Source organism: Petaurus breviceps, unplaced genomic scaffold (genome assembly GCF_028583685.1).
Source record: "Petaurus breviceps papuanus isolate PSGF00001 unplaced genomic scaffold, PetGlider_PUasm1.0 37, whole genome shotgun sequence".
In the NCBI taxonomy this organism is placed as follows: Eukaryota; Metazoa; Chordata; class Mammalia; order Diprotodontia; family Petauridae; genus Petaurus; species Petaurus breviceps.
This window is the reverse complement of record NW_027186296.1, coordinates 66,584,882-66,608,671: the sequence shown is the minus strand read 5'-3', so window position 1 is coordinate 66,608,671 and position 23,790 is coordinate 66,584,882. Positions and strand designations below refer to the sequence as shown.

At 44.1% G+C, this 23,790-nt stretch overlaps 1 protein-coding gene across 1 annotated transcript; it reads right to left on the bottom strand.

Annotated features, from left to right (window-relative positions):
- Positions 1–1,140: 1,140 nt before the first annotated feature.
- TTLL13 (tubulin tyrosine ligase like 13) lies at positions 1,141–23,409 on the bottom strand. Its single transcript, XM_069098626.1, has 17 exons — positions 23,305–23,409; positions 22,578–22,830; positions 21,601–21,641; positions 19,375–19,493; positions 18,025–18,155; positions 17,597–17,753; positions 17,252–17,395; positions 16,647–16,732; positions 16,087–16,318; positions 15,348–15,532; positions 14,592–14,777; positions 11,944–12,127; positions 11,091–11,270; positions 9,531–9,852; positions 8,382–8,637; positions 2,982–3,092; positions 1,141–2,581 (listed from the first exon to the last, which is right to left on the bottom strand). Exons 1-17 carry the CDS (start codon positions 23,402–23,404, stop codon positions 1,945–1,947), a joined length of 3,324 nt encoding a protein of 1,107 aa, XP_068954727.1. The 5' UTR covers positions 23,405–23,409; the 3' UTR covers positions 1,141–1,944.
- Between the last annotated feature and the right edge of the window lie 381 nt (positions 23,410–23,790).

Here is a 23,790-nt window from a genome sequence, read left to right as displayed (position 1 = left end):
GGTATAGTGGAAGCATCCCTGCCTGGGGATCAGGAGACCTGGGTTCTAATATTAACTGCTACTAAATTGCTCTGTGACCTAAGGCAAGTCATTAACTTACCTGGCCTTAATTTTCTCCTCTGAAAATTAGAAATAATATCTTGTCTGAAAATGTTTGGGCCAAATTATCTCATGATCTTACAACCTTTGATTTTAAAATGTGAGATTATTGGATTATTGTCTTGGACTGTTATTTAAGTCTTCTTTAATTTTTACTTTACATATAATTTTGATATGTAATATAAAATATATAAAACATAAATTAGGTGATTTGTAAATTATAATATAAAATATATAACATATTTATGCATTAATTTAAACCTTTTACTTGTGTGTGTGTCTGTGTGTTCCTATAAAGGCTAACCTAATTCAGTAGAATTAAGTCTTTTCTTTTTTTTGGAGGGAAGGCAGGGCAATTGGGGTTAAGTGACTTTCCCAAGGTCACATAGCTAGTAAGTGTTAAGTGTCTGAGACTGGATTTGAACCCAGGTCCTCCTGATTTAAGGGCTGGGGCTCTATTCACTGCACCACCTAGCTGCTCCAGAAGGAAGTCTTTTTGAAAGATCCAATAAACAATAATTGATTATGGCCTATGGGGGATAAAGGAAGTATAAGACAAGAAATTATACTGATAGTTCTGAAGCTTCTGCCCTGCCAGCATTACTTTTAATGATCACCTTCACCTCTTTTTTTCTTTTCAGAATTCTCTACCCTGAGCCCCATTAAGTCTCTTCAGTGCCCTACTTCACAAAAACAGAATACAGGCAAATTTTAGCTAAAGAAAACATATTAACTTAGCTTCACAGTTTTATTGTTAGTGAAGCTGACTTGCAGAAAATGTGGAATGATTCTTACCACTTTAAACAGATCTATGTGTATTTCACAGGTACTGTGGCAATGCCCAAAAGAGAAATCCTAACATTTGCATTCAAATGCCTAAGAAGAAACAGGTGACTTTTCTTGGTCCTGTTTTTTTCTCCTGCCCTGCTTCCAATCTCACCAGCGCATTAGGACTTGCTTTCATGACCCCAAGAAGCACTTTGAGAAATTACCCTAATTCTTTATGTGTCATTTAATTTTTCATACAAAACAATTAATTCATTGAAGGATTGAAACATTTTATTTTTCATACAAGGAAACCAGTTCCTAGTAAGTTCTAGGCTGTGTGGGTTTTTAAAGCCAAAAGAAAATCCAGCCAATAGGCAACTTTCTGCTTCTCCTCACTCGTACATCTCAAGACCACAGACAGAGCCTTATAATTGTTCACTGAGCCAGAAGACAACCCCTCACAACATAAGCAACTTTATTGTAACATGAAAAGGGTAAGTTCCCTGTGTCCCTGCACTTTAAGACCCCTTAGTAAAGATGAGTGTGATCCAGAGAATCTTCAATTGAAAATACACATTTGTTCTATAGAGAAACCCTCTACTAATTCTATAATAATCCTACCAGGGCTCACTGTTTAGTAATAATGACATTTATATAATACTTTACAATTTGCAAAGCATTTACAAATATCTCATTTGATCCTTACAACAATCCAGGAAGGTAGGTGCTACTATTATCCGGGTCTGAGGTGACATCTGAATGCAAGTCTTTCAAAATCAAGGTCCAATGCTCTGTCCATGGTGCTACCCAGCTGTCTATCGTCAAGAGGCAGAGACACCAACAGTTTTGTTCTATTACATGGCTGCCGTACGTGGCTTACCATTTTTGGCACACTGAAGTCTAGAATCTCATGAATAATTCTCTTATTCCAAGAAATACAGTAATTCCCAATCCAGGACAACTAAATAATATGTAGCAATTTGGGACAATAATATATTCAAGTACAAATAAAATACCAACTTGGTAGCACTGTTCTTCCTGCTTTGTGACATTCTCATAAATATGACAAATTCCTACTCAGATCCTATAAAGAAAGTTTCCATTGCTATCAAAGAACTCCTTCCCTTTCTGAAGTACTTTGCTGCTAAACTCCTTGCCATCTGTCTCAGGTTCCTTTACTACCTCTTCTTCCTCCTTACTTAGCAGCCTATCAGTGTGAGACCCTTCTGGTTGCTTTTGATTCCTGGATGAAGATGATATGCTCTGCATTTCTCTTTGATCACCCAAGACTGCAGCTAGAGCTGTATGCCTCTCCCTCCCTAATATCTGAGATACTTTGTCCCTGACCTTCTGGCTTCCTGGAGTTTTACAACTCTGAGGATTCTTCTCTTTTTCCTGCAAAGCTGAACTGTAATTTTGACCCTTATGGCAGAGGTGTGGTAGGGCCTCATATCCTGATGTTGGCACTGGTCCTGAGAGTAGATGATGACCTGTAGAGGTTGGCAGTGGTAGCTGCTCTTGTAAAGCCAGTTGTGTCTGTGGATGATGGATGATCCTAGCTTTATTGAGGACCTTCTGATCTTGCTTTATTGCCTGCTTCAGCGTGGGAACAAACTTACTCTTTAAAACCCTTCTGATCACATCAGTGCTGACTCCAAAGCCTTCAGCCAATCTGGGAACTGACCAGTCCTCAGAGAATTCCTTGTGTAAATACCTAGAGAGAATGGATCAAATTCTAAGCTGCAATGCAGGCTGATGTCAGCAAAATTCATAGTTGCTTCTGAAAGCACAAAATAAGATCTTTATATCTAGTCCCAACCAAACTGGCTCAGCGAGGAGAGAGAAATGGCTTTCTCTATCCTTCTCTGACAATGGTACCACTTAAACAGCCTTAGGACACACAGATCCCAACTTTAAGCCTTCCTCCAACAAGCTGTCACAACAGTGAAAGGGTTAGGGTAACTTATATGCCCTAAGTCCTAAAAGGCTTCAGCTCCACTATCTCCCAGAATCATGCCCTATTCCCACCCTGGCCATTAGAGGCCTTAGGTTTCTCAGGATTCTGACTCTTGGGGAGATCACATACTACAAAAAGACAATAGAATTGTTCTTACCGGATCTGCTCCATGGCATTCCTAGTCAGGATCCTTTGTGGGGCACCTGAGGCTTCCATCTGTCTGCAGATTTTCTGGAATCGAATCTCCTTCTTCTGTTGTTTCAGAGCTCTGGAAGAAGAGATGGCAAAAGACAGTTTAAGCAACACGTCCTCAAAACAGTGCACTGCCTTTGTGAAACACCCAGTCCATCTCCCTTGATGCCTCGGGCCTGTTCACCTGGCTCATTCAGGTCATTTCACAGCTGCCCAGACATGCTAAGAAAACCTCTTCCTTTTTTTTTTTGCTTTTTGGAGGGCAGTTGGGGTTAAGTGACTTGCCTAAGGTCACACGGCTAGTAAGTGTGTTAAGTGTCAGAGGCCACATTTGAACTCAGGTCCTCCTGACTCCAGGGCCAGTGCATCTAGCTGCCCCTACAAATTAATGGTACTTTTTTTTTTTTGAAGGGGGGAAGGCAGGGCAGTTGGGATTAAGTGACTTGCCCAAGGTCACATGGCTAGTAAGTGTTAAGTGGAAAACCTCTTCCTTTGTTGAACCTGTTCCTTATACCTGAAATACCCTCTTTACCTATTTCTGCCTATTCATTAAAACCCAACTCAAATGTCATTTTTCCCATGGAATTTCCCCCCCCCCATATCTCTGTCAAAAATATGTCTCTTATTTGAACTCCAGCATCATCTTTGATGCCTCTTTCATGTACTTCATATATTCTGTTGTGTGCTGACAATGACTTATGTCTCTTTGCCCATCTTCCCTATGCTTTAATTCAGCAAACCTTTAAGTGAATGCACAACATTGTGCTTGGTACTAAGAAGATAAAAAGTTCAGGTAAGACACAGTATCTGGCCTCCAAGAGCTCAGAGCATAGTAAAGGATTGTATTTAGCACTGGGATGGACCTTAGAGGCACCTAGCTCATTTTTCTTATTTTACAGATGAAGGAATTCAGGCCCAGAGATTTTAAGTGACTTGCTTATTATAGTCACACAGTAATAAGTGGCTCAGCCAGGATTTAAATAAATCAAGGTCTCTCTAACTCTAAATTCAGAATTCTTTACATTTTGCTAATGCATTAAAGAATTGTAAAATAAAGTGCTATATGAAGCACAGGTTGTTACCTGTGACAGGAAAGAGAAAAGCTTAATGAAGTGACATCTGAATTGGGGTTTATAAGACAATTCAAGGAACATATCTGTATAGCTGAAAGAGGCCTCTAGTTCAACCACCTCATTTTACAAGTTGGGGCAACTGAAAGTAAGTGACTTGCCCAAGGTTACATATATATATTTGAACCCAAGTCCTTTGATTGCAAGTCAAACCTTTCCAGAGGACAGAAAATCAAGAGATGAAGAGGAGGGAAGACATTTTAGGGAAAGGGAACAATGTAAGCAAAGAGAGTTATGGAAGCACAGATCTGGTAGGGATAGTTGCTCAGGTTGGCTAGACAGCAGAAATGCCAGCCACCAAGTGGTACATTGTAAGATGAACCTGGAAGGAGAGGTGGCACCAGATTGTATACGGCCCTTAATTCAAAGCAAAGAGTATGAATTTTTATTCAGGTGGTACTTAGAGGTCATTTTAGATTTTTCACAGTGACATGACTTCATCTATAAATAAGATTATCCTGAGAGTGATAAGAGATGAATTGGAGAATTGATATGGGAAGACTTTTTAAAAAGCTATTGCTCCTATACCAAAATATTCATAAAAGCACTTTTTCTAACACTAAAAAAACTGGAAACAAAGCCAGTCGTTTGGGGAATTGCTAAACAAATTTTTAGTACGTGAATGGATTCTATTGCATCCATTATGCCATAAGAAGATAAATATGAGGAATTCAGAATAACAAAATATTTGCATGAACTGATGCAAAGTAAAGAAAGCAGGAATAGAAGAATTATGACTGAAACATGTAAACGAAAACAACACTAAAAAGCATGTGAATTCAAATTAAATAAACTGATTGATTTTGGTCTCAGTATTTTTCCTCTCAGTAGAAAAGTGGGAGGCTACTGGTGTGGAATGTTACATGAGCCATCAGAGGCAGTTATATAAGTTGGTTTTGCTATAGTCTTTTTCTTTGTTAAACAAGAGGGTTCTCTGGATGAATAGGCATACTAACTGTGATTTAGAAAACCAGAGGCATCAAAATAAACATTTTAAAGGATGTTTCTATAATAGTCCAAGAAGGTAGTAAAGACAGCCTCTCCTACAGAGGTAGTATGGGGAATAAACAAACAAAAAGATCCATGAGATGGAACTGACAAAGAGTTGGTAATGGACTGGTTATGAGACATGGGACAAGAGGAATTCCAGGATTTTAGCTGAGTACAAGATGGTGCCACAAACAGTTTAAGTGAGAAAAAATAAATTCAGTTTTAGAAATGCTCAGTCTGTAATACTCATGGAGAATCAAGATGGTTGCTCTACAGGTAGTTGGGGATGTGGAGTTTAGAGCCCACAGTACTAGTTAGAATTAGATATAATAATGTTAAGTTAACTTTGTAGAGGTACTAATTGAAACCATGACAGTGTATAAGATTGCCTAGGGAAAAAATATAGAGAGAAAAGGTAAGAGAACCAGGGATAGCTGTTTGGGGGTACATCCACATTAAAGGTTTTAGAAGAGCTAAGAGAATAGAAAAAGAAGACAAAGGTAGGAGGAAAACCAGGAAAGTAGAGTACCAAGTATGTCAACACTGTCAAATACTGTAGGTAGGTCAAGGATGGTAAGGACTGAAAAAAATCTATTGGATTTTGTGATTCAGAGAATCATGGTTGACCTTTTAGGAGTTTCAATAGATTGGTGTGGGAGCTGTAGTGAGATTATAAGTATTCGCATAAAGTGCATAGTGATGAAGAGGTAGAAATAAACTTTTTCCAGAAATTTATTGGTGAAAAGGAGAAAACTGGGATTACTGGTAGACAGGACAGAAAGGTCAAAGGAAAGCAAGCTTCCCCTCTTTTTTTTTTTTTAAAGGATTCAGGAGACCTGAATATGTAAGATGTTTCTACTTGTAGGTAGATGGAAAAGACCAGTGGAAAAGGAGAAAATGACGGTGATACAAAAGGGAATGGCTGCTGGCACAAAATTCTGGAAAAAGCATAGGAAGAAATAAAATCAAGGAAGGTGATGGAAGAATCAAGTTTTAAGAAGAATAGAGATAATCACTCTGGTGGAAAGGACAGTGGTGGTGATGATGCTGACAAGTTATGAGGAATGAAAGCAGGCACCTGACAAAGGCAACACTGGATTGACTTTAATTTTTTCACATAAGTAGAAAACTGCCACCCATGTTAAGCATGGGAGCTGAGACAGGGAAGCTGAAAAAGTAATAGCATAATTGTTGAATAGCAGCTAATGTTAAATACCATAAATCTAGAGTGACTATCAGTTTAATTTTGTAATTAGCCTGGAAACACTAATGAGGAACTGTAGGTTGGTACTGGTTTAAAGTCAGGGAGACAAAGGCTTCTAGGATACTAACTTAAATATTAAAGTGTTAAGACAATGGGGTGAAGGCTCCCTAGAGTCATAAATGAAGCCAAAATAGAGGCGATGAACTGAGAAAATAGGAAAAGAGCTAGAGGTCATCCAAAAGCAAAGTTTAGTGAGTAAGAAAAGAGGAGTGGCTGAGGATGTTGACCGAAAAACAGAATCTCAAAGTTCTACATTTTGAAAGTGGTATAATTCCAGAAGGTGGTAAAGTCTGAGGTGCCACATGCTAGTGTGCACTGAAAGTCAAATTGTAAACTTTATTAAGTAGAGGAATCATCAACATGAATACTGAAGTCCTCCATGAGTACTGCAGAAAATGGGAGTGAAGAAAAAGGCCCTATCCTTATGATGAAAGCTAACATTTTTTCTTGGAGAAGACTCACAGCACCAAGGATGAGAGGAGGAGAAATAACGGGGCTTGTAGGCTCAGAAGTGGCAGTGAGACAAGGAGCGGGGTGCCGGGCAAGGAGCGCTCCCCTTGGGGAGGAGGCGGACAAGTTCTGAGTTCCTCCAAAGCCGGAGGCCCGCGTCACTTGGTCTTCATTTTTCCCCAGGGCCAAGTCCTCGCACACCGCGGCCGTTACTTCAGTCCAGTGTCCTAGCCTGCTCGTCCTCCCTACGCTACCCTGCCTCCCTCTACCAGGCTGCTCCGAAGGACGTCGCTCGTTATGAGGGAGGAGGACGTGGTTGGCCCTCGGTCTGAGAACGGCCAGCCCCGGCCGCGGGATCTCTGGGCTCTCGGGAGGAGAGAACCGGACAGGGAATGGCCACAGCTGCGACCTCGGTACCTCTCCAACTCTTGCAGCTCCCGCTCCGGTTCCGAGTCCGAATCCAGGTCGTGCTCGAAGTCCCCTAAGCCAGGACCCAGGGTCGGGACGGTCCCGGGCGGCCTCGCCAGACCGCGCACCACGAGCCGAGACCACGCAGCGGCGGCGCGGAACCGCGAAGCCACCAAGAAGCTAGAAGCAGCGGCCATGACGCCGGCACGGTCAGAGGAAGAGAAGGAATCACATCTGCTCCATCTGCGCCATCTACGGCTAGTTACACAGGACAGGAAGCGGAAGGGGCCGGCTCAATATGGAGCTCTCCGAAAGACCTCCTCCTGGTACGACTTCAGGACCGCGGCAGGGGGGCCGGCGAGTACTGGGTCTCCGGGCCGGCGAAGAGAGAAGCTGGGGTTTGGTCGTGTCGTTCACAGCCCACTTTCGAGTGACAGGTGAGGGGGCTAGAGCTCAGGGGCTAGAGTCCCCTAGTCTGGCCCCTGAAACGCGAGACGCCGGGGCGAGTCAGAGGCAGGAAGGGAAAGGCTATAAAACTTTAATAAAAAGACGTATACAATTGCAAAGAGCTCAGTCTCGGCTCCAGCCGCGGCTGACCCCGAGCTGCCCGGTCAGCGAAGGGCGGCCGTGGGGAGACGGCGCGCCCCTTCCCCGGCCCACGCACGCACGTCAGGCCTCACGTCATACCGCAGCACGCCGATGTCCTCCTGAACGCTGGCAACGCCGCGCCGGGTCCCCGGGCTCGCTCGGCTCGGGGCTGAGGGCCCGACTGTGCGTTGCTACCCACTGGGCTCAGGTCCGAGGTTGGACCCAGTGAGTAGTCTCCTGCTCTCTTTTCGGCCCAGATGGTGCCTCTGCTCTCAGATTTCCAAGGACCAGGAGGTTCATTCTTCCGGCCCTGGGCTCAGGTCCATCACCTAGGGGAGAGATGGGGCCTGAGCCTGGAGGCTCGCCCTGGTCGCTTTTCTTCGGCCTGCCGCGCCCACTGCCCTCCCTGGAACCCGGGGGCTCGGGGCTCGATTCCTCATGACCTCGAGCTTTTTTTCCTCAGCACTGTTGTTAAAGGACAGCCTTAAGGTTAAGTAACCCCGACAGCCCCGCGGGGTGGGCGAGCCCCTCTTACCTGTGGTGGCTGATGTTGAGGAGACTCAGTGTATTGGAGTGCTGGAGAAGGGGGGCTGAGGCAGGACACAGTGTCAGCTCTCGGGTCGTGGCTCTGTGCCTGGATTCCGTCATGGAGGGCAAGCTGCAGCCTGCCCAGGAGTCATTTGTTTCTCTCTCGGGGTGCAGAAGGTAGCCCTGCCTTGGGGTTAGGGAGGGCGGCACTGATCCTGCCAATGCCCGGTTCATGGCTTCTAGCCTTCTGTTTGTTTGGCCCTCTAAAATAAAAACATGGGGCCCTGAGAATCTGCTAGAGCCCACATGGCTTTATTTGGTCATTCCTTCCCCAGCCCAGGACCACACTATCAAAATTGGGAATGATACCCAAGTAGCTTAGAAATAAATCTAACCATTTACAGAACCCATATATTCTTTATTACCCATCATCCAAACTCTCCTGACTGCCAGGCGCAGGGAGCGACTCCATGTTTCCCAAGTAATTTTATGTTGTGATGAGAGAGAACACTGTTTCTCACCCAAGGTATTTCTCTAGCCCTGGTCTTATTTATACCCATTTAACCTTCGGCTTTAAAATTCACATTCCTGGGGTGGCTAGGTGGTGCAGTGAATATTGCACCGGCCCAGGAGTCAGGAGGACCCTAGTTCAAAACTGACCTCAGACACTTGACACACTAGCCATATGACTTTGGGCAAGTCAACCCCAGTTGCCCTTCAAAAAGCAAAATAATAACAATAAAATAAAATTCACATTCCTTTAGCCTCATCTAAGCCTTTTCATCTCACTTCTAAAGCAACAGGCTTTAGTTTCTAAGAAACTTTTCCTCAAGAGCCCTTGTCACTGCTCTGTGCTTATTTACTTATAAACCAACTTCCCTAGTGCCTAATTCCCATTCCCACATTTTATAAATGATCTCTGTTTGGAGTTTTATCTGAGGTATGTGCCAGAAAGAATTTATCCTGGAGTGCTTAAAAGTAAACTTGAGAAGGTGGAAGAAGCTAAATTAGTTGAGAAAAGATGATTACAACCCTGCAAGGTTGGGAAAATCACAGTGTCTTAGATAAGTGGGAGAGTGGCCAAAGCAGGCATTTGGGAAGAGCTGCAAAGCACCCTTTCTTGAAAATTTCTCAGAGGAGATATTTAGGTACTTACGGCCATCATGCTTGCCTCGAGCGCTGGAAAAATAACGTCTGCCTGACTTCTTCATTGTAAGTGAGCAGGAGCCACTGCCCGAAGAGGAGGTACCTAACCAGTTGAGGTTCTTGGGCTGCAGCTGGCACTGGGAGGGGGGGGGGATGGTTGCTCTCATGTTTGACAGTGGACCAAGGATGTTGGGGATGAATGTGTGAGTCCGGACTGGTTGTATGAAGTTAGGGCCCAGTTCTGGGACGGACCCCTCTCTTAGAAGGGACAAAGGGACGAGATTCACAGACTGCACGTCTCGGTTGCCAAGTCCGTTGTGGTGAAATCTAGCCTAGAAGAAGAGCAATGCCTTTGTTGGGATGAAGGACATTTGGGCAGAAATAGGTGGCCAAAACTCTTTCTTCTAGAAGAACCACTATCCAACCAATATTTCCTTTTGATTTTGACAAAAGTAGCCTATGCTGGCAGGTCCAACAAATTTTTTTTTTTGCTTTTTATCTACCTACTTCTCTTTAGATCAGATCCCTAACAGAATCAAGATAAGGTATTTGTAGGGGCAGCTAGGTGGCGTAAATAGAGCACCGGCCCTGGAGTCAGGAGGACCTGAGTTCAAATTCGGCCTCAGACACTTAAAATTTACTAGCTGTGTGATGTTGGGCAAGACACTTAACCCCAACTGCCCTGCTCTCCCCTTCCCCCCTCAAAAAAGATAAGGTGTTTGTGTGCTCTAGGCAAGGATTGAAAATTATGCTTTCCTGCATTTGAAAATTGTGTTCCTCAGAGATTGTAAAATTTGCAGCTGCCTAGCGTGACCCTAACCAGATTAAATATAAGTGGGAAGTGTTAAACAAAATAAATAAAAATACAGTACAACACAGATGATGTTAATTTGTGGTTTTCTAAGTCACTGCAGCCACAGGGATCCATTTCTATTTGAGTTTGATACTAATGCTGTAAAATCATTCAACCTGACTAATCACAAAATATCCACATGCCATGAAAAGCACTTTTCTGCCATTATAAATGTATGTATTTATTTTAAAACAATGTTAAATATATCCTTTGTTGCACACTTCCTTACCCCTGGCCCAAAGATGTCATGTTGCATTTCAGATGATTGCCTACTTTGTTTAGTAGTCCTGATTCTGAGCCCTGGCAATTCTGGGAAAAGAGCCATTCAGAAGGTACAAGGAACTTAGGTATTTAAGGTTTTGGCTTTGAGTTCAGCGTGGCAAGAGTATTTGGAGCAATACCCCACACCTCTCCAAACATAAAAGAGAGTATATTATCCTGACAAGCTAGCTTATGAGCCATGGACACTATATACTAGTTGTTAGGAGCTGCTCCCTGACTGTATCCAAGTGTCAACACAGGATTTTGGGATCAGATGCAATTAAGGAGTCCAAACCCTCCCACAACCCCAGTATGTATTGCTTCACCACCTTTCACTGTTGGCTTTATATAACACCTGTGTCAGACTCATTCTGAACTAGTCAACTAGCATTACCCCCTAACACATTTTACAGCTCCTTTTTCCCATGCTATATAAGACTGTGAAAGGGCTCTCACCCGATTGGTAGGGAATTTGTTCTGGGATCGTTGAGTGGGGTGCAGCATACGAGTAAGCTGATCTACAATACCCAGACTACGAATAAGATTCTCCCTTTGGAGAAGGGACTTCATCCGCTCCAGCTCTTCCTCCTCCACAATTTCTTGAGGCTGCATGGTGTCCACCTGTACTGCTGGAAGCTACAGAAAACACAAGTGACAAATGGAAGGCCCCAAACTGTCAGCAAAAGCTGTTCCTATTAATGGGTCCTGCATAGTACATGGTTATTTCCCTGTACTTCTCACCACAACAATGGTCTTCATTCTTCTACCCACCACCCCCAACCTTATTATCCCCCCGGCTCCTTGTTGCTTGGCTGACCACTCATCTATTTTCTATACTAAGTGCCAAATACCATGCTACTCATAATCCCAAATTTTCCCTTGATAATGGGGACATTTACGTAAGGTTTATCTTTCCAGATTTAAATATCCCTTCTCTTTCATTGCTTTCCTACACCTGAACAAAATCTCCTTTCTAGAAGATCGGGTTCAATTTACTGATTAAATTAGAAGTTTAAAAATTATTTTGTATAGGACAACATATATTCCCTCTAGAATAGCCCACAATTTTCCTGCATTTCTGATTTTACTACTGAAAAGGGAGCCTGGGGTAGTGGAAAGAGCAGGCCAAAAAAAGTCCTGAGACTTGGGTTCTTACCCATCTCTGCCACTCACTCTAACATTTGAGGAAATCCTTTAACCTTTCTAAACCTCAGTTTCCCCAGCTGTAAAATGAGGGATTTTTACTATATGACCTCTCAAAGCCCCTTCCAGATCTCAGAATATATGATTCTGTTGAAGCCAATGACACCTGCTTTTCTTGGTTCCTGGACCTTAAGTAGTTCGAACGAGTGGGCAGGCCCTTGGGCCCTACCCTGGACCTGTTCTTCTCTCCTGCTGATTCGCCCTGGTTGGCATCCTTATTTTCTTTCCTCCTCTTGTTGCCTGTGGCCTCAAGCTGTTCCTGCTTCAGGCGGATCTCCTCCAGCTGCTGCCTGGCAAGACAAAGCAGTCTCAAGGAAGGTACTAGAGTAACAGAGGAGGCAGGAAGAATATGTGTATAGAGATTCTAAACTGGAATTCCTAAAACTGATAAAAAGGAAAAAAAAGCCAGTGGGAACCTCACTAACACTGTCTACATTTGAATGAGGAAACAGAACTTGAAAGAAGGAACAACTATTCTTCCAGCATCAGACTTCCTCACATAATCAGTGCGTAGGGGTTAAGTCCCAAAAGCTGAATGTTCTACCCTAACACTAGGGTGATTATGCAAAGCATGATCAAGTCCTTAGTCAAGCCAACAAGCATTTAATAAATACTTACTATTTCAAATACTGTGTTAAGTTCTGAGGATACAAAGAAGGACAAAAAAATCCCTGCTCTCAAGGAGCTTGCATCCTAAATGGGGACACAACCAATAACAGCTATAATCTGCATGGTTAGGGAATGGGAGGTAATCTCAGAGGGAAAGCTCTAGGGTGGGGGTGGAGGAAGGAATTATTACGCATCCCTCTTGAAGAAGGCTGGTTTTGAGTTGAATCCTGAGGGAAACCAGGATATAGGGACAAGAAAGGAGCACATTCTAGGCATGAGGGACAGCCAGTAAAAAGGCACTGAGTCAGAAGATGGGTTGTTATGTATAAGGAACAGCAAGAATTCATGGAGGGAGTAAAGTCTAAGAAGCCTAGAAAGGTAGGAAGAAGTCAGGTTTGCGAATGGTTTCAACAGCCATAGGGCTTTACATTTGATTCCGATGTTAATAGGGAGCAACTGAAGTTTACTGAGATAGAAGGGTACTGAGACCTGTGCTTTAAGAACATCACTTTGGCAGCTAAATGGAAAATGGACGGGACTGTGAAGAAACAAGCCAAGGAGACCAACCAGAAGGCTACTGTAATAGTCCAGGGTAAGGTGATAAGGGACTGCCTACACCAGGGTTGTGGATATGTCAGAGAGAGGACATACGTATACGTGACACACGTTGCAAAAGTAGAAGCAATAAGACTTGGCAACAGGATTGAATATACAGAGTAAGTGAGAATAAAGTGAAGATGACACTAAGGTTAAAAGCTTGGGGAGGAGGGAAGCATTAGAAGAGAGGAAAATTTTGGGGGAAAGATAATAAGTTTTTGGACATGTTGAGTCTGAGAAGTCCAAAAGGCAGTTGGAGATACAAAACTGGAGATTAGGAGAGACTTTAGAGTTGGGTAAGAGATTAGTGAATCATTTGCATAGAGATCATAATTAAATTGGTGAGGGTTTAATGAAATCAACAAGCAAAAGAATATGTATCATTCAGTCATTTCAGATGTGTCCAATTCTGAGTGACCTCATTTAGGATTTTCTCGGCAAAGATACTGGAGGGATTTGCCATTTTCTTCTCCAGCTCATTTTACAGATGAGGAATTAAGCCAAACTGGGTTAAGTGACTTGCCCAGAGTCATGTGGCTAGTTAAGTAAGTGTCCAAGGCCAGATTTGAAGATGAAGATGAATCTTCCTGACTCCAGGCCCAGCACTCTTTAAGTATCACACCTGTCCAGTGAATTAATTATGGAAGTGTAAAAGGATTACCTTGCTGCAGAGTGAGAGCCCAGTTGAGAATATGTAACACAAATTAGTAGTCATCAGTTTCTTGATTTTCTATAGCTCTACTTGGCAGCACACAAACAGGAGCAAAGGCAGTAGATGATGGAAAAATCTCAAATTGAGGCTTGGCAAGGCTTGATTACGGTAGTGGCAGGATAAGAACAAGGGATTTAAGAGGAATGGGTAGCCAGTGGCCTGGGAAAGGGTGGAGGGATTGGAGGTCATACTGAGGACAAAGAACAGGGTTAGGGGTTGTAAGGCTGAAGAAAAGATAGACTTATAAATGACTATGTTCAGATAAAGTAATTTCAGAGTTCCTGAACATAGAAATAAACACTTGAAGGTGATGGCAAGAGCAAAGGTAAGACTATATAGCTGAAGTGGAGGAGCAGGTCATGGGACATGAGGGTGTTTGAGGGTATATCAATATGTATAAATCCTCTAACAAGAGGGCAGGAGTTGAGGTGAGAGAAAGACTGTGGAGGCCAGGCACCAAACTTATTGAGGAAAAAAAGAGAACTTCTAAGGGGGGGGTTCATAGAAAAAAGCTACCAGAATCTTTACTGTATGATAAATTATGGATTGAATGAACTTCAAAAGTAGGAGGGGCTGTTGAATGATTGTGATAGAGGAAGACTGGAAGTGGCAATGAGGAGAGCAAGGAGTATTCCTATTCTCTGAGCATGACCAGATTTGTGGAGGAGTAGGGACTGTCAGGGGGAAGGGGAGAGAATGAGTGAAAATATAACTGGTGTTGGAAATGGTGACCAGGGATGTGCCATCAGGAGGGAAGCAGGTCTCTGTGCCAGAAGATGGAAGGAGAAAAGAAAAAATTTAAGATGAAAGCAAGTTTGTTAAATTGGGCAATGTACCTGGCACATTCTTCCCTTGCTTTCGAGGCAGCAGTCTCCTGGAAAAGGGAGCCATTGTGCTTGAAGAAGGGTGCATACTTCTCAGTGTCTGGCCCAGGGTAGATACGACGGTAGCCACCCAGGTGGGAGTTCTCATACCTCTCCTGGTCCAGCATTGCTGCATTTGATGACTCCATTTGTTCTCGCCTGTGGGAATCATGCTTACTTAGCTTAGGGAAGGCATATGTGTTTGTGACTGTTTGATTCAGGGTATAAGCCTGAAAAGCCATACCTCCCTACCTTTCTACCTGCCAGTTTGAAACCTTAGTCCAGAACTATCTTAAGGATAACTTAACTCAACCAAATCTCCCTCCTAACAGAAAACCCCTCTGTGGCCCAACCCTAGTTGTGAGATTATAAATTCATTCATAGCTTGGTGCTACTGAATTTACTAATTATGGCAGTGCCAATCTATTTAGCATTCAACAGGTTATTTTTTTTGTTTTGTCTTTTGTTTTTCTAATACAAGGGGGGGTATTCTAGAAGAAACATACTCTGCTACTTTTATATTTCAGGATAGCCGCATCATGCATGTCTTCATTTTCTAGGTTACAAATCTTTATCATCAGAAATTAAGTGTTGTGACAACCAGTAGAAAAGATGTAAACCAGAACCAGTCTCTGTCTGCTAGGGGCTTTCACTCTTAGAAAGAAAACGGTGGGGTAGCAAACACCATGATTTAACATAAGTAACTGTATACATAAAACATCAGGATACCTCGATTCTCGTGGTTGCTGATGACACTGGAAAAGTCTCTCTTTAACTCTCCGCTTATCCTCTTCTAGCACCTTCTTCTTGTCACAGCCTCGTAGGTTGATAAGGTTCATGGCATCACCAAGAAGTGCATCCTTCACTTCCCGGTCAAGGCATGAATCTGTGGTGAAGCTCGGAGAGTGATTGACCTATCAGGAAGAGTCATTATCTATCCCCTGCCTGGGTCCCCCCCCAGAATTCTAGGAATCATTTGTAGCTGACAATCTAGGGATAATGGAAAGGTCATTACAGAGATATCCCTTTCAGTGGCTAAAGATGAACAGACTAGACATGTGGTTTTAATCAGCAACAACCAGGCTGTGACAAAGGTCCCTATAAATTTCACAAATTAGTAAGGGCAAGGCAAAGAGATTGTGACTACTAAAGTAGGGCTCATATTATAAACCCATTAGGATCCCAAATCCACATGGTGGGCAAGAGGGGCATTTGCATGGGGTTAGGGCCCAATAAGTTTTGACTCCACACACAGACATAAGCTATTTCTTTCTATCTAAAATAGCTTGTCAAGATAGATAGATAGATAGATGTATATATGTATATAAGTTTCCTTCACTTCCTTCTCAACCACTTAAACTCCATGCCTCTATCTTAGAACAGGGGCTCATTGCTTTCTAGGGACAGAATGATCAGTTTGACTGTTCCCTTGCTCTTGGTTTTCCACCATCCTGGGGACTGTCCTCACCTCTAGCAGCCATGGTTTCAGCTTGTGGTCCAGTAAGATATCAAAGCCAAGGATCTCAAAGCAGGCACAAGTGCCACTACCCAAATATTGTGGAAAGCAGGTTCGATAGTTGTGTCGAAGGACGGAATGAGCAGAGATTATGGTCTTGATGATGATGTCCTCGATGTCCCCCCACAGTTCTCTTGGCTCGTAGCTGTGGTCCCTCAGCCAGGTGTTGAGTGTTGACAGCTTCCTGTGAGGTCCAGTACTCAGAGGACTCAGGAAACTCTCTAACACTAAGCCCATACCCTTCTGGTTTCAAAGGAAATCATTCTTAAGAGTGAGGATTAGAATCTGGGTGTGATTTCTGAGTTGAATACAAAGATGGGATTCATGGACCATACCCAGGAAAAGGGTCCAGAGAGCCTGAGATAGAAGAGACTGTTCCTGAGTGTTCCACAGTAACTAGCCTCCAAAGAGGCCACTCATTTACTTGGGTTACTGAGACTTTCACAGTGCCTGTGCAGGGCTGGGCTGGGCTGGGCTGGGAGAATAACAGAAGTTGGGGATAAAAGAAGTACCTCTTGCTGCCTATAGTCTCATCCCTGACAAAATTCTCATTATGTTTGTTGATGGCATAGTTGGTCAGGTGCATGCACACATCATCCTGTGAAGGAATCAGTTCAATATTCTCAGGCTATCAAAAGGCGTTATATTCCTCACCCCATCCTGTCTTCCTTCATTCCACCCCTCCCCACAAATTTTTGCCTGTGACCCTTATTCATATCCAGTGGATTTTCAAATTACTTTAAAAAATTCACCAAAGGAACCTGCCACCCTTTCACTTAGGCCTTGTGGTTCCCCTTCCTTGAGTGCCTTCCACTGGGAAGAAAGGCATTAAATTCGCTAAACTTATCTTTAATGGTTCCATCTCACCCCAAATTATTATTACTATTCTCAACTATGATTATTTCTCCATTCTACTCTCAGGAAAAGTTGTCAAATTATGAGTATCTCCCTCTGGCATCCTTTCTTGTAAACAAGTAGAAATTAAAAGTTATTTTGTCCAAGTTTCTCTAACAACAACAATGTTGTTTTAAGGATTTGTTGGCAAAGGGAGGGAGAAACACTAGAGCACTGATGTGTGCATGCTTCTACTTCAGGGCTGATTCTTAGGTCCTCATACCAGATTGCTGATGCTGGGTTCCATGTAAGGCATTGTAGCAAAGCGGGCTAAGCCTTCTTCATACATGAAGACACGCAGCGGGTCACAGGATGTGATCAGGACATAGATTCTCATATCAAACTTGAAGCCATCGATGAGGAAGGGCTGAGAGAGAGAGTGATCCCCATGAGGGAAGCAAGCAGTAGGAACTAAAACTGAAGAAAGTGGAGGGCAAAAGGGTGCTGAAACAGGTCCCCTCCCACATGATTCTAGGAAGATGCAATCACATTCAGTTTCATGTCAAGAAAAAAAATGGTATTAATGGGTAATGAGAGGTCAGTGGTCTGGATTCTAAATCAAACTCACCTTAGATATGTACTGCTGACAGATCATATGCTCTCCTGGTTTGATCTCCCGAGGATTCCGGGTGATGAAGATGCCACGTCCCTGGCAGCCACTGTCTGGCTTACAGATGTAAGTACGAGTCTTCCGCTGACGTCCATGGTTCTGAAAGTCCCCATAGCTGTTTGGCACAGTGGTAGTCATCAGAAAGCTTCTGGTTTTCATGGTTGCAACTCACCCATAATAAGATCCTTTGAATTATTTCCTATTATTCACTGTGTGACTCTCTTGGAACACCCATTCTCAGGTCAGTTTTTCTTTGGCCAGCTGAATTCCTCTCCTAATTTTTATCCCTGTGTGCCATTCTAACATAACAATATGAGTCTAAAAGGGGCACAGAGAACTATGTTCTGCCATTAGTCCATCTCGACATTAGGCCAAATTTTACTTACTCTGCGGGGAGGCACCAGGTCCGGGGGAATATATTGTACTCAGAAGGATAGAGCTTGTGCATGCGGTTGAGATTTCGGGCCAGTAGATCTTTGCGACAGATTTCTGTCATTCCTGGAAAGTGGTTGATTTTCTAAAAAAGACAGGGCCTGCCAGGTTCATCTAAGCAAAGTGGGTATTAGCTCCTTAGATTTAAACGCAGAAGGAGTAAAGGAAAATAGAGAGGGGAGAGATACAGGGAACACAGGGAAGGTAGCTGTGCTCCAAGAGAGGTACTTTAAGGTAGGTGTCTCTTTCAGACACTAGGAAAAAAAAACCACCCATGCTGCCCAGAACATATGACAAGGCTAGGGAATATGAGGTGAAGGGGACTAGAACCACTGCAGTCCATTTACATTCATAACTCTAGTCCCTTTAGGCCCCTTCCAATATGCTGGTGCTAAAAGGGACAGGTTCTGTCAGTATATAACTAGTATATAGTTAGAACCCAAAGCAGGCAAGGGTTCTTGGGAATTCCAAAGGAAACAAAAGAAGAAAAGAAAAGAAATAACTACTGCTAAAGGGATTTTGTAAGACTGCTAATTTTCTGGGAGAAAATGGCATTCAGTGTACCAAAAATAATTCCAAGCATTGAGGTTGGAGATGGTGGGGAAATTTGGGACATATAAGCAATGAAGCAAAAGAAGAAGATCCTTGGATTTAGAGGTAAAGATGGATATGATAATAAAAACAATAACTAGCACAGCGAGTAAGAGCACCGGCTCCAATGTCGGGATGACCTGGAGCAAGTTACTTAACCCCGATTGCTTAAAAAAAAAACCCAATAGCTAGAATTTATATAGCATTTTAAAAGTTCACAAAGTGCTTTACTGATATCTCACGGCTCCTAAAGAGTGCCTGGCACATAGTAAGTGCTTAATAAATGCTTAATAAATTCTCTCTCTCCCCGCAGTGAAACCTCATCATGGTGTATAGAATTCCTAGTGACCAAAATTAATTCCCCAGAAGTTTCTGGTAGTGGTCTTTCCTGAAATCCTATCTTTTTGAGGTACTGAACAAAGGGAAAAAAGTGTATTCTTGGTTATCCTCTACACTGACAAGGGTAGAAACTCTGGTGCAGAGGTTCCCCAACTTATTTGGCCTACTACCCCTTTAAAAAACTCAGTGCCACCTCCCCAATTAGGTTAGATTAACCCTTATTTTTATTCAACACCCCCCTCGATTACACCTGAGGCTATTACTACCCCCCTAGATCATTCCAGCGCCTCTCCCAGGACGGTATCACCCACTTTGGCAACCTATGCAGTGGTACAGCTCCCTTCTCCTAGTGTCTCTTCCCAGGGAGTTAATACCTGGAATCTCTTCATGTCCATAACACGCTCCAGTGAGACAGAACAGTCAGTCCAGTACACTGTCCATTCCTCATCTTCTCCCACCTCCTTTAGGCCACAGAGCTGAGCTGCTCGTCGAACTGAAAAGACAGGAAAGTCCTGACACTGACCTCCAAGGTACATACCTCATAGAACAGAGAAGAGACGATAGCCATTGTCTAAATCTCAGTATGGTGAAGATTAAGAATACTTAAAATGGGTAAGGGGTAGATCCAACATTGTAGTTTAATATATGACATCCCTATGTCTATTATTCCATCAGAGCACTTCTTCGAGATCTTTCTGCTGCAGAGAAACTGAAAACCTGGCTCTACCTTAGTCAGCTCTGGTTTCCCCCAACCAATGAGCTAGGTCTTAATTCTCCAGAGTTGTTCCTAAGGTACAAGAACCTTGTCCTCAAACCCTGTGCTTTAGAGAGCTCAGGAGAAAGATCTAGTACCACTAGGGTACCTCTCACCAGGCACTAGGGAAGAAAAGAGTAAAATGGTTTCCTCAGCTGGCATTAAAAAAAAAGATCTGAAGCTCATACAATCACTGATAAACCCATATGGCAGTGAATTTATGAATTCCCATCTTCCAGGTACTCCCTTATTCTGTGTCTTCCATTTTTTTATTCCTCTTTCCTTTCCAGGCTGGAAAAGAAATTTTATTTCAGTCAAATAAAAATGTGAAGGTAGTAGCAGTGCTATGATTTCTCCTAGGCCTGTATCATCCCACCTCCCTAACAAACCTGGCATGCCCATTTCCTACATCCTTCAATGGAAGCCCTGTTGTCCCAAGTACCTCTTCTCCCTTAGTCCATATTAAGTTTTAAACTGGATTCAGCATTACCACTGTATGAAAGAACCTTGGATGGGAAGATGAGCCATCTTGGTGATAACTTTTGTTTTTTAAAGGGTTGGGTGCTCAGTTAATTTTCTGGGTGGACAATGCCTAGCCTGACTTACTACTTAGGTGCTATTAGAGGAGCTCTTTCTCTGGAAACCATGCCTGCCTCTCAGGTCAAACCTGATAATTTCTACATACAACCTAGGGTATTGATTATTCCCCTTGACGATTTTATCAGCTGTCAAATACTAACCTACGGCTAGTCTAGTCATCCATTCATTCAATAAAGGCTGTTGGTTGGCATTCATAGATTTTGAGCGGTGAGGGAAAGTCATCTAGTGTACCCCTCCGGCCCTTATTTTGCAAATGGGGATCCAGATAGATTATGCAACTTCCCCAAGGCCTCACAGGCCTGTAAATGGAAGAGTCAGGATTTAAACACAGGTCTTTTTGACTTCAAATCCAAAATTCTTTCCACTACTCCATACTGCTTTATGTCTTGATCCTATACTACCTGGCTCATCTGGGACCTTATTATTCAAATCATCTCTTCACCACTGGCTTCTACCTGAAAACTTGCCCATATCACACCTTCATCCTAAAAACAGTTTCTCTGACCCCCTACCCATCTTTGGATGATGTAATCCTATCTATTTTATCAAAGCTCAAGTAAAATGCCATATCCTCAATGTCTTTTCCATGGTCTCAGTGACCTCTCCCCTCCCATGAACTTTTGCCTCTTTTTTGTACATCCCTTATGATTTTACATTCTGTATTATAATCACTTGTATGCCTCTCTCTTTTCCACTTTAAGCTTCTTAAAGACAAGGCACCTCCCTAGCACAGTATTTTGTGCTTAGTTGAATAACTTAGTTATTAGTTTGTGGAATAATTGAATGAATCTTGAAAGTTAAAGCATACCTAGAGATTAAGGTTATAAGCCAAAACTGATGTTATCCAGTACAATTTAGCAAGAACCTTCCTGCTGAGGCTTCCACAGAAAGAAACTTACTACTAACAGACCCTGTCTTTTGGGGATTATGATGGGTATTTATAGTAGCAAACATGGATAAACCCTGTTTGAGAGAAAGGTAAAAGTTCTTACTGAGGGCAGCTAGATGGTGTAGTGGATCTCTGAGCACTGGGCCTGGAGTTGGGAAGACCTAAGTTCAAATCTGGCCTCAGACATTTACTAGCTGTGTGATCCTGGGCAAGTCACTTAACCAGTTTGCCTCAGTTTTCTCATGTGTAAAATGAGCTGGAAAAGGAAATGGCAAACCACTCCAGTATCTTTGCCAAGAGAACCCCAACTGGGGTCATGAAGAGTAGGACACAACAAAACAAAAAAACAGTTCTTACCACTTTCATACTTGCAATTGGTCAGGTTGATAGTCAAGAGCCTGCAATGGAGGGAGATGGGAAATCAAGTAAAATTTAAAAATATGATAGAAGGGAATGAACCCTAGGCTAGCTGGGTGGGTAGATCTGGGCCCCCAAATAGGACACCTGAAGAGCTAACCAAATTCTCTTATCAGGTAGGGAGGCCACAAAAGAAAGACTAGAACGCCAGAAGTCTCAATGAAGGAAAATTCAGATTTGACCACCTCTCATAACCAGTTAGTTACATAATAAAACTATTGATTCTACTGCCACATCCTCTGTTACATGTCACCAACCTCTCTACTCCCACTAATACTACCTTAGGACAGGCCTGCTATATCACCACCTGTCTGGGTCTTCCCACCCTCTGCATCCTCAACATCACCCACCATTATAATACTGCCAGAATAACCTTTCCTGTGTACACATCTACTCCAAAATCCATTGCCAATGTATTTAACAAAGTTAAAAGTTCAATTCAACAAGCATTTCCATTGAACTGAACAAAGCACGGACTCACTGCCTAGCATTTAAAGGCTCCCCTTGGTCTGAGTCATTCTAACTTTCTTGCCTTATATCATTTCACTCCCACAAACTGTTATGGACTAGGCTCCTCTCGACACACAAAAGCACCTTTGCTCCACCTGACTGCAATGCCTAGAAGTACTTCCTTCCCTCCCCTGGTCCTTCGAATGCCTGTCCACCCTTTGCCCTCCAGGTAAATACTACTCTCTCCACAATCCTCCTCAGCGCTTGGCGGGATGGGCACGTGAAAAGCAATCCCATAAATGCTCATTGCATTGTAACACCCAAGCCATTCTCCTGAAAACAGGTCAAATAAGGAAAGAGGCGACAAGTTCCGGGCTTCGCGCTTCTCCACTAGAGGGGCAGAGCACAACGCTGATTTCACGGGGCCTTCCAGCCTGCAGGTGGGGGACGCGGGGAGCTGGGATTACCTTCGCTTCCGCCGCCTCTTTTTCCTCCCAATTTCTGAGTCCTCCGGCTCAGAGGCCGCTGCTGTTTTCTTCTGTAACTTTTTGACAGTGGAGGAGGGGGCCCCGTTCCCACCTGCCTCTGCGTTGCCCTGCTGCGAAGCATTCGAGGGGCCTGTGACCCTTTTCACACTTTCCTCCTCTGACTCCTCTTCCTCGCCATAGTCTTCCTCCGATTCACTGGTTTTGCAGACAGTATTCTCCATACTTCTAGATTCTGCAGCAGAGGCAGACAGGGGGTTAGTGAGGGCTGCCCTGATCCTGGTGCTAGGCGCATGGCTTGCTTTCTCTAAGCACACAGATAAAGTATAGATTCAGGTGGACACACATGCATGATGGGGCCTGCTTGCAAACTCGGGGATGGGACCATTGCCGCGCGCCGAGGGAGCGGAGGCTGAAGGGCGCCTCCCCGCGGCCGGCCGGGGCAGGGCAGGGAATGCGGCTGGGCCGGGCGAGGAAGGAAGGGCAGAACTTTTGACAGGGAGGGGTGAGAGGATGCTAATCACCAGAGGCTCAGTGAGGGGTCGGGGATCGGTCCGGGCGCAGCAGCGACGCCCCCTAGCGCCTAGAGCGGCCCGGCTGAACTCATTCCCTCCCCTCGCCTAGCGATTGACTCGTCCGTCTCCCAGACCCGGGGCACTACCTCCGGCCGCTCCGGAGAGGGGCCCGCTTCCCGCCCCGGGGCTCTCACCTAGCACTGAGACCCCGGCGGCGGCGGCGCCTCCACAGGCTCGCAGCGCCGCCGCCGCCGCCGTCGCTGCTGTCGCCATGGACACGCCTGGGCGAAGCATTCTGGAGGGGCGGGGCCTCTTATCAGCCACACCCACTCTGGCCTTCGCCGCGGCCATCTTAGGCATGGCCGAAAGAGACCCCAATTCTAAGGCCCTTGCGACTACACTGAAGCCTACAGCGGCAGCCTCGCGAACCTGGTCGTTTTCCCGAACTGCCTGTGAAGCGCACTAGAACTTGTAGTTTCTAGGGAGCCAAACTCCAGAACGTCGCCAAAGCCACCAGACAGACAACTGTCTCACTTGTCTAGCTTTGCGGAGATGTCGCGGCCTCGGCGCTTACGCGCTTTTGCCGGGTGTTTTGCCCTCGGGGCCAGGTGTTTGTCAGTTACGTGGCCCCAGGGCAGCTGCCCTGGAAGTCTAGGGTTCTACACCCCGCTGTGATCTTG

Coding starts and splice junctions, on each gene's coding strand:
- TTLL13 (XM_069098626.1), bottom strand. CDS start 23,404: ATGCTTCGCCCAGGCGTGTCCATGGCGACAGCAGCGACGGCGGCGGCG. Junction 21,642..22,577: donor AAGAGGCGGCGGAAGCGAAG/GTAATCCCAGCT, acceptor CCTCCATTGCAG/GCTCTTGACTATCAACCTGA. Junction 16,319..16,646: donor GAGACTATAGGCAGCAAGAG/GTACTTCTTTTA, acceptor TGGACCTCACAG/GAAGCTGTCAACACTCAACA.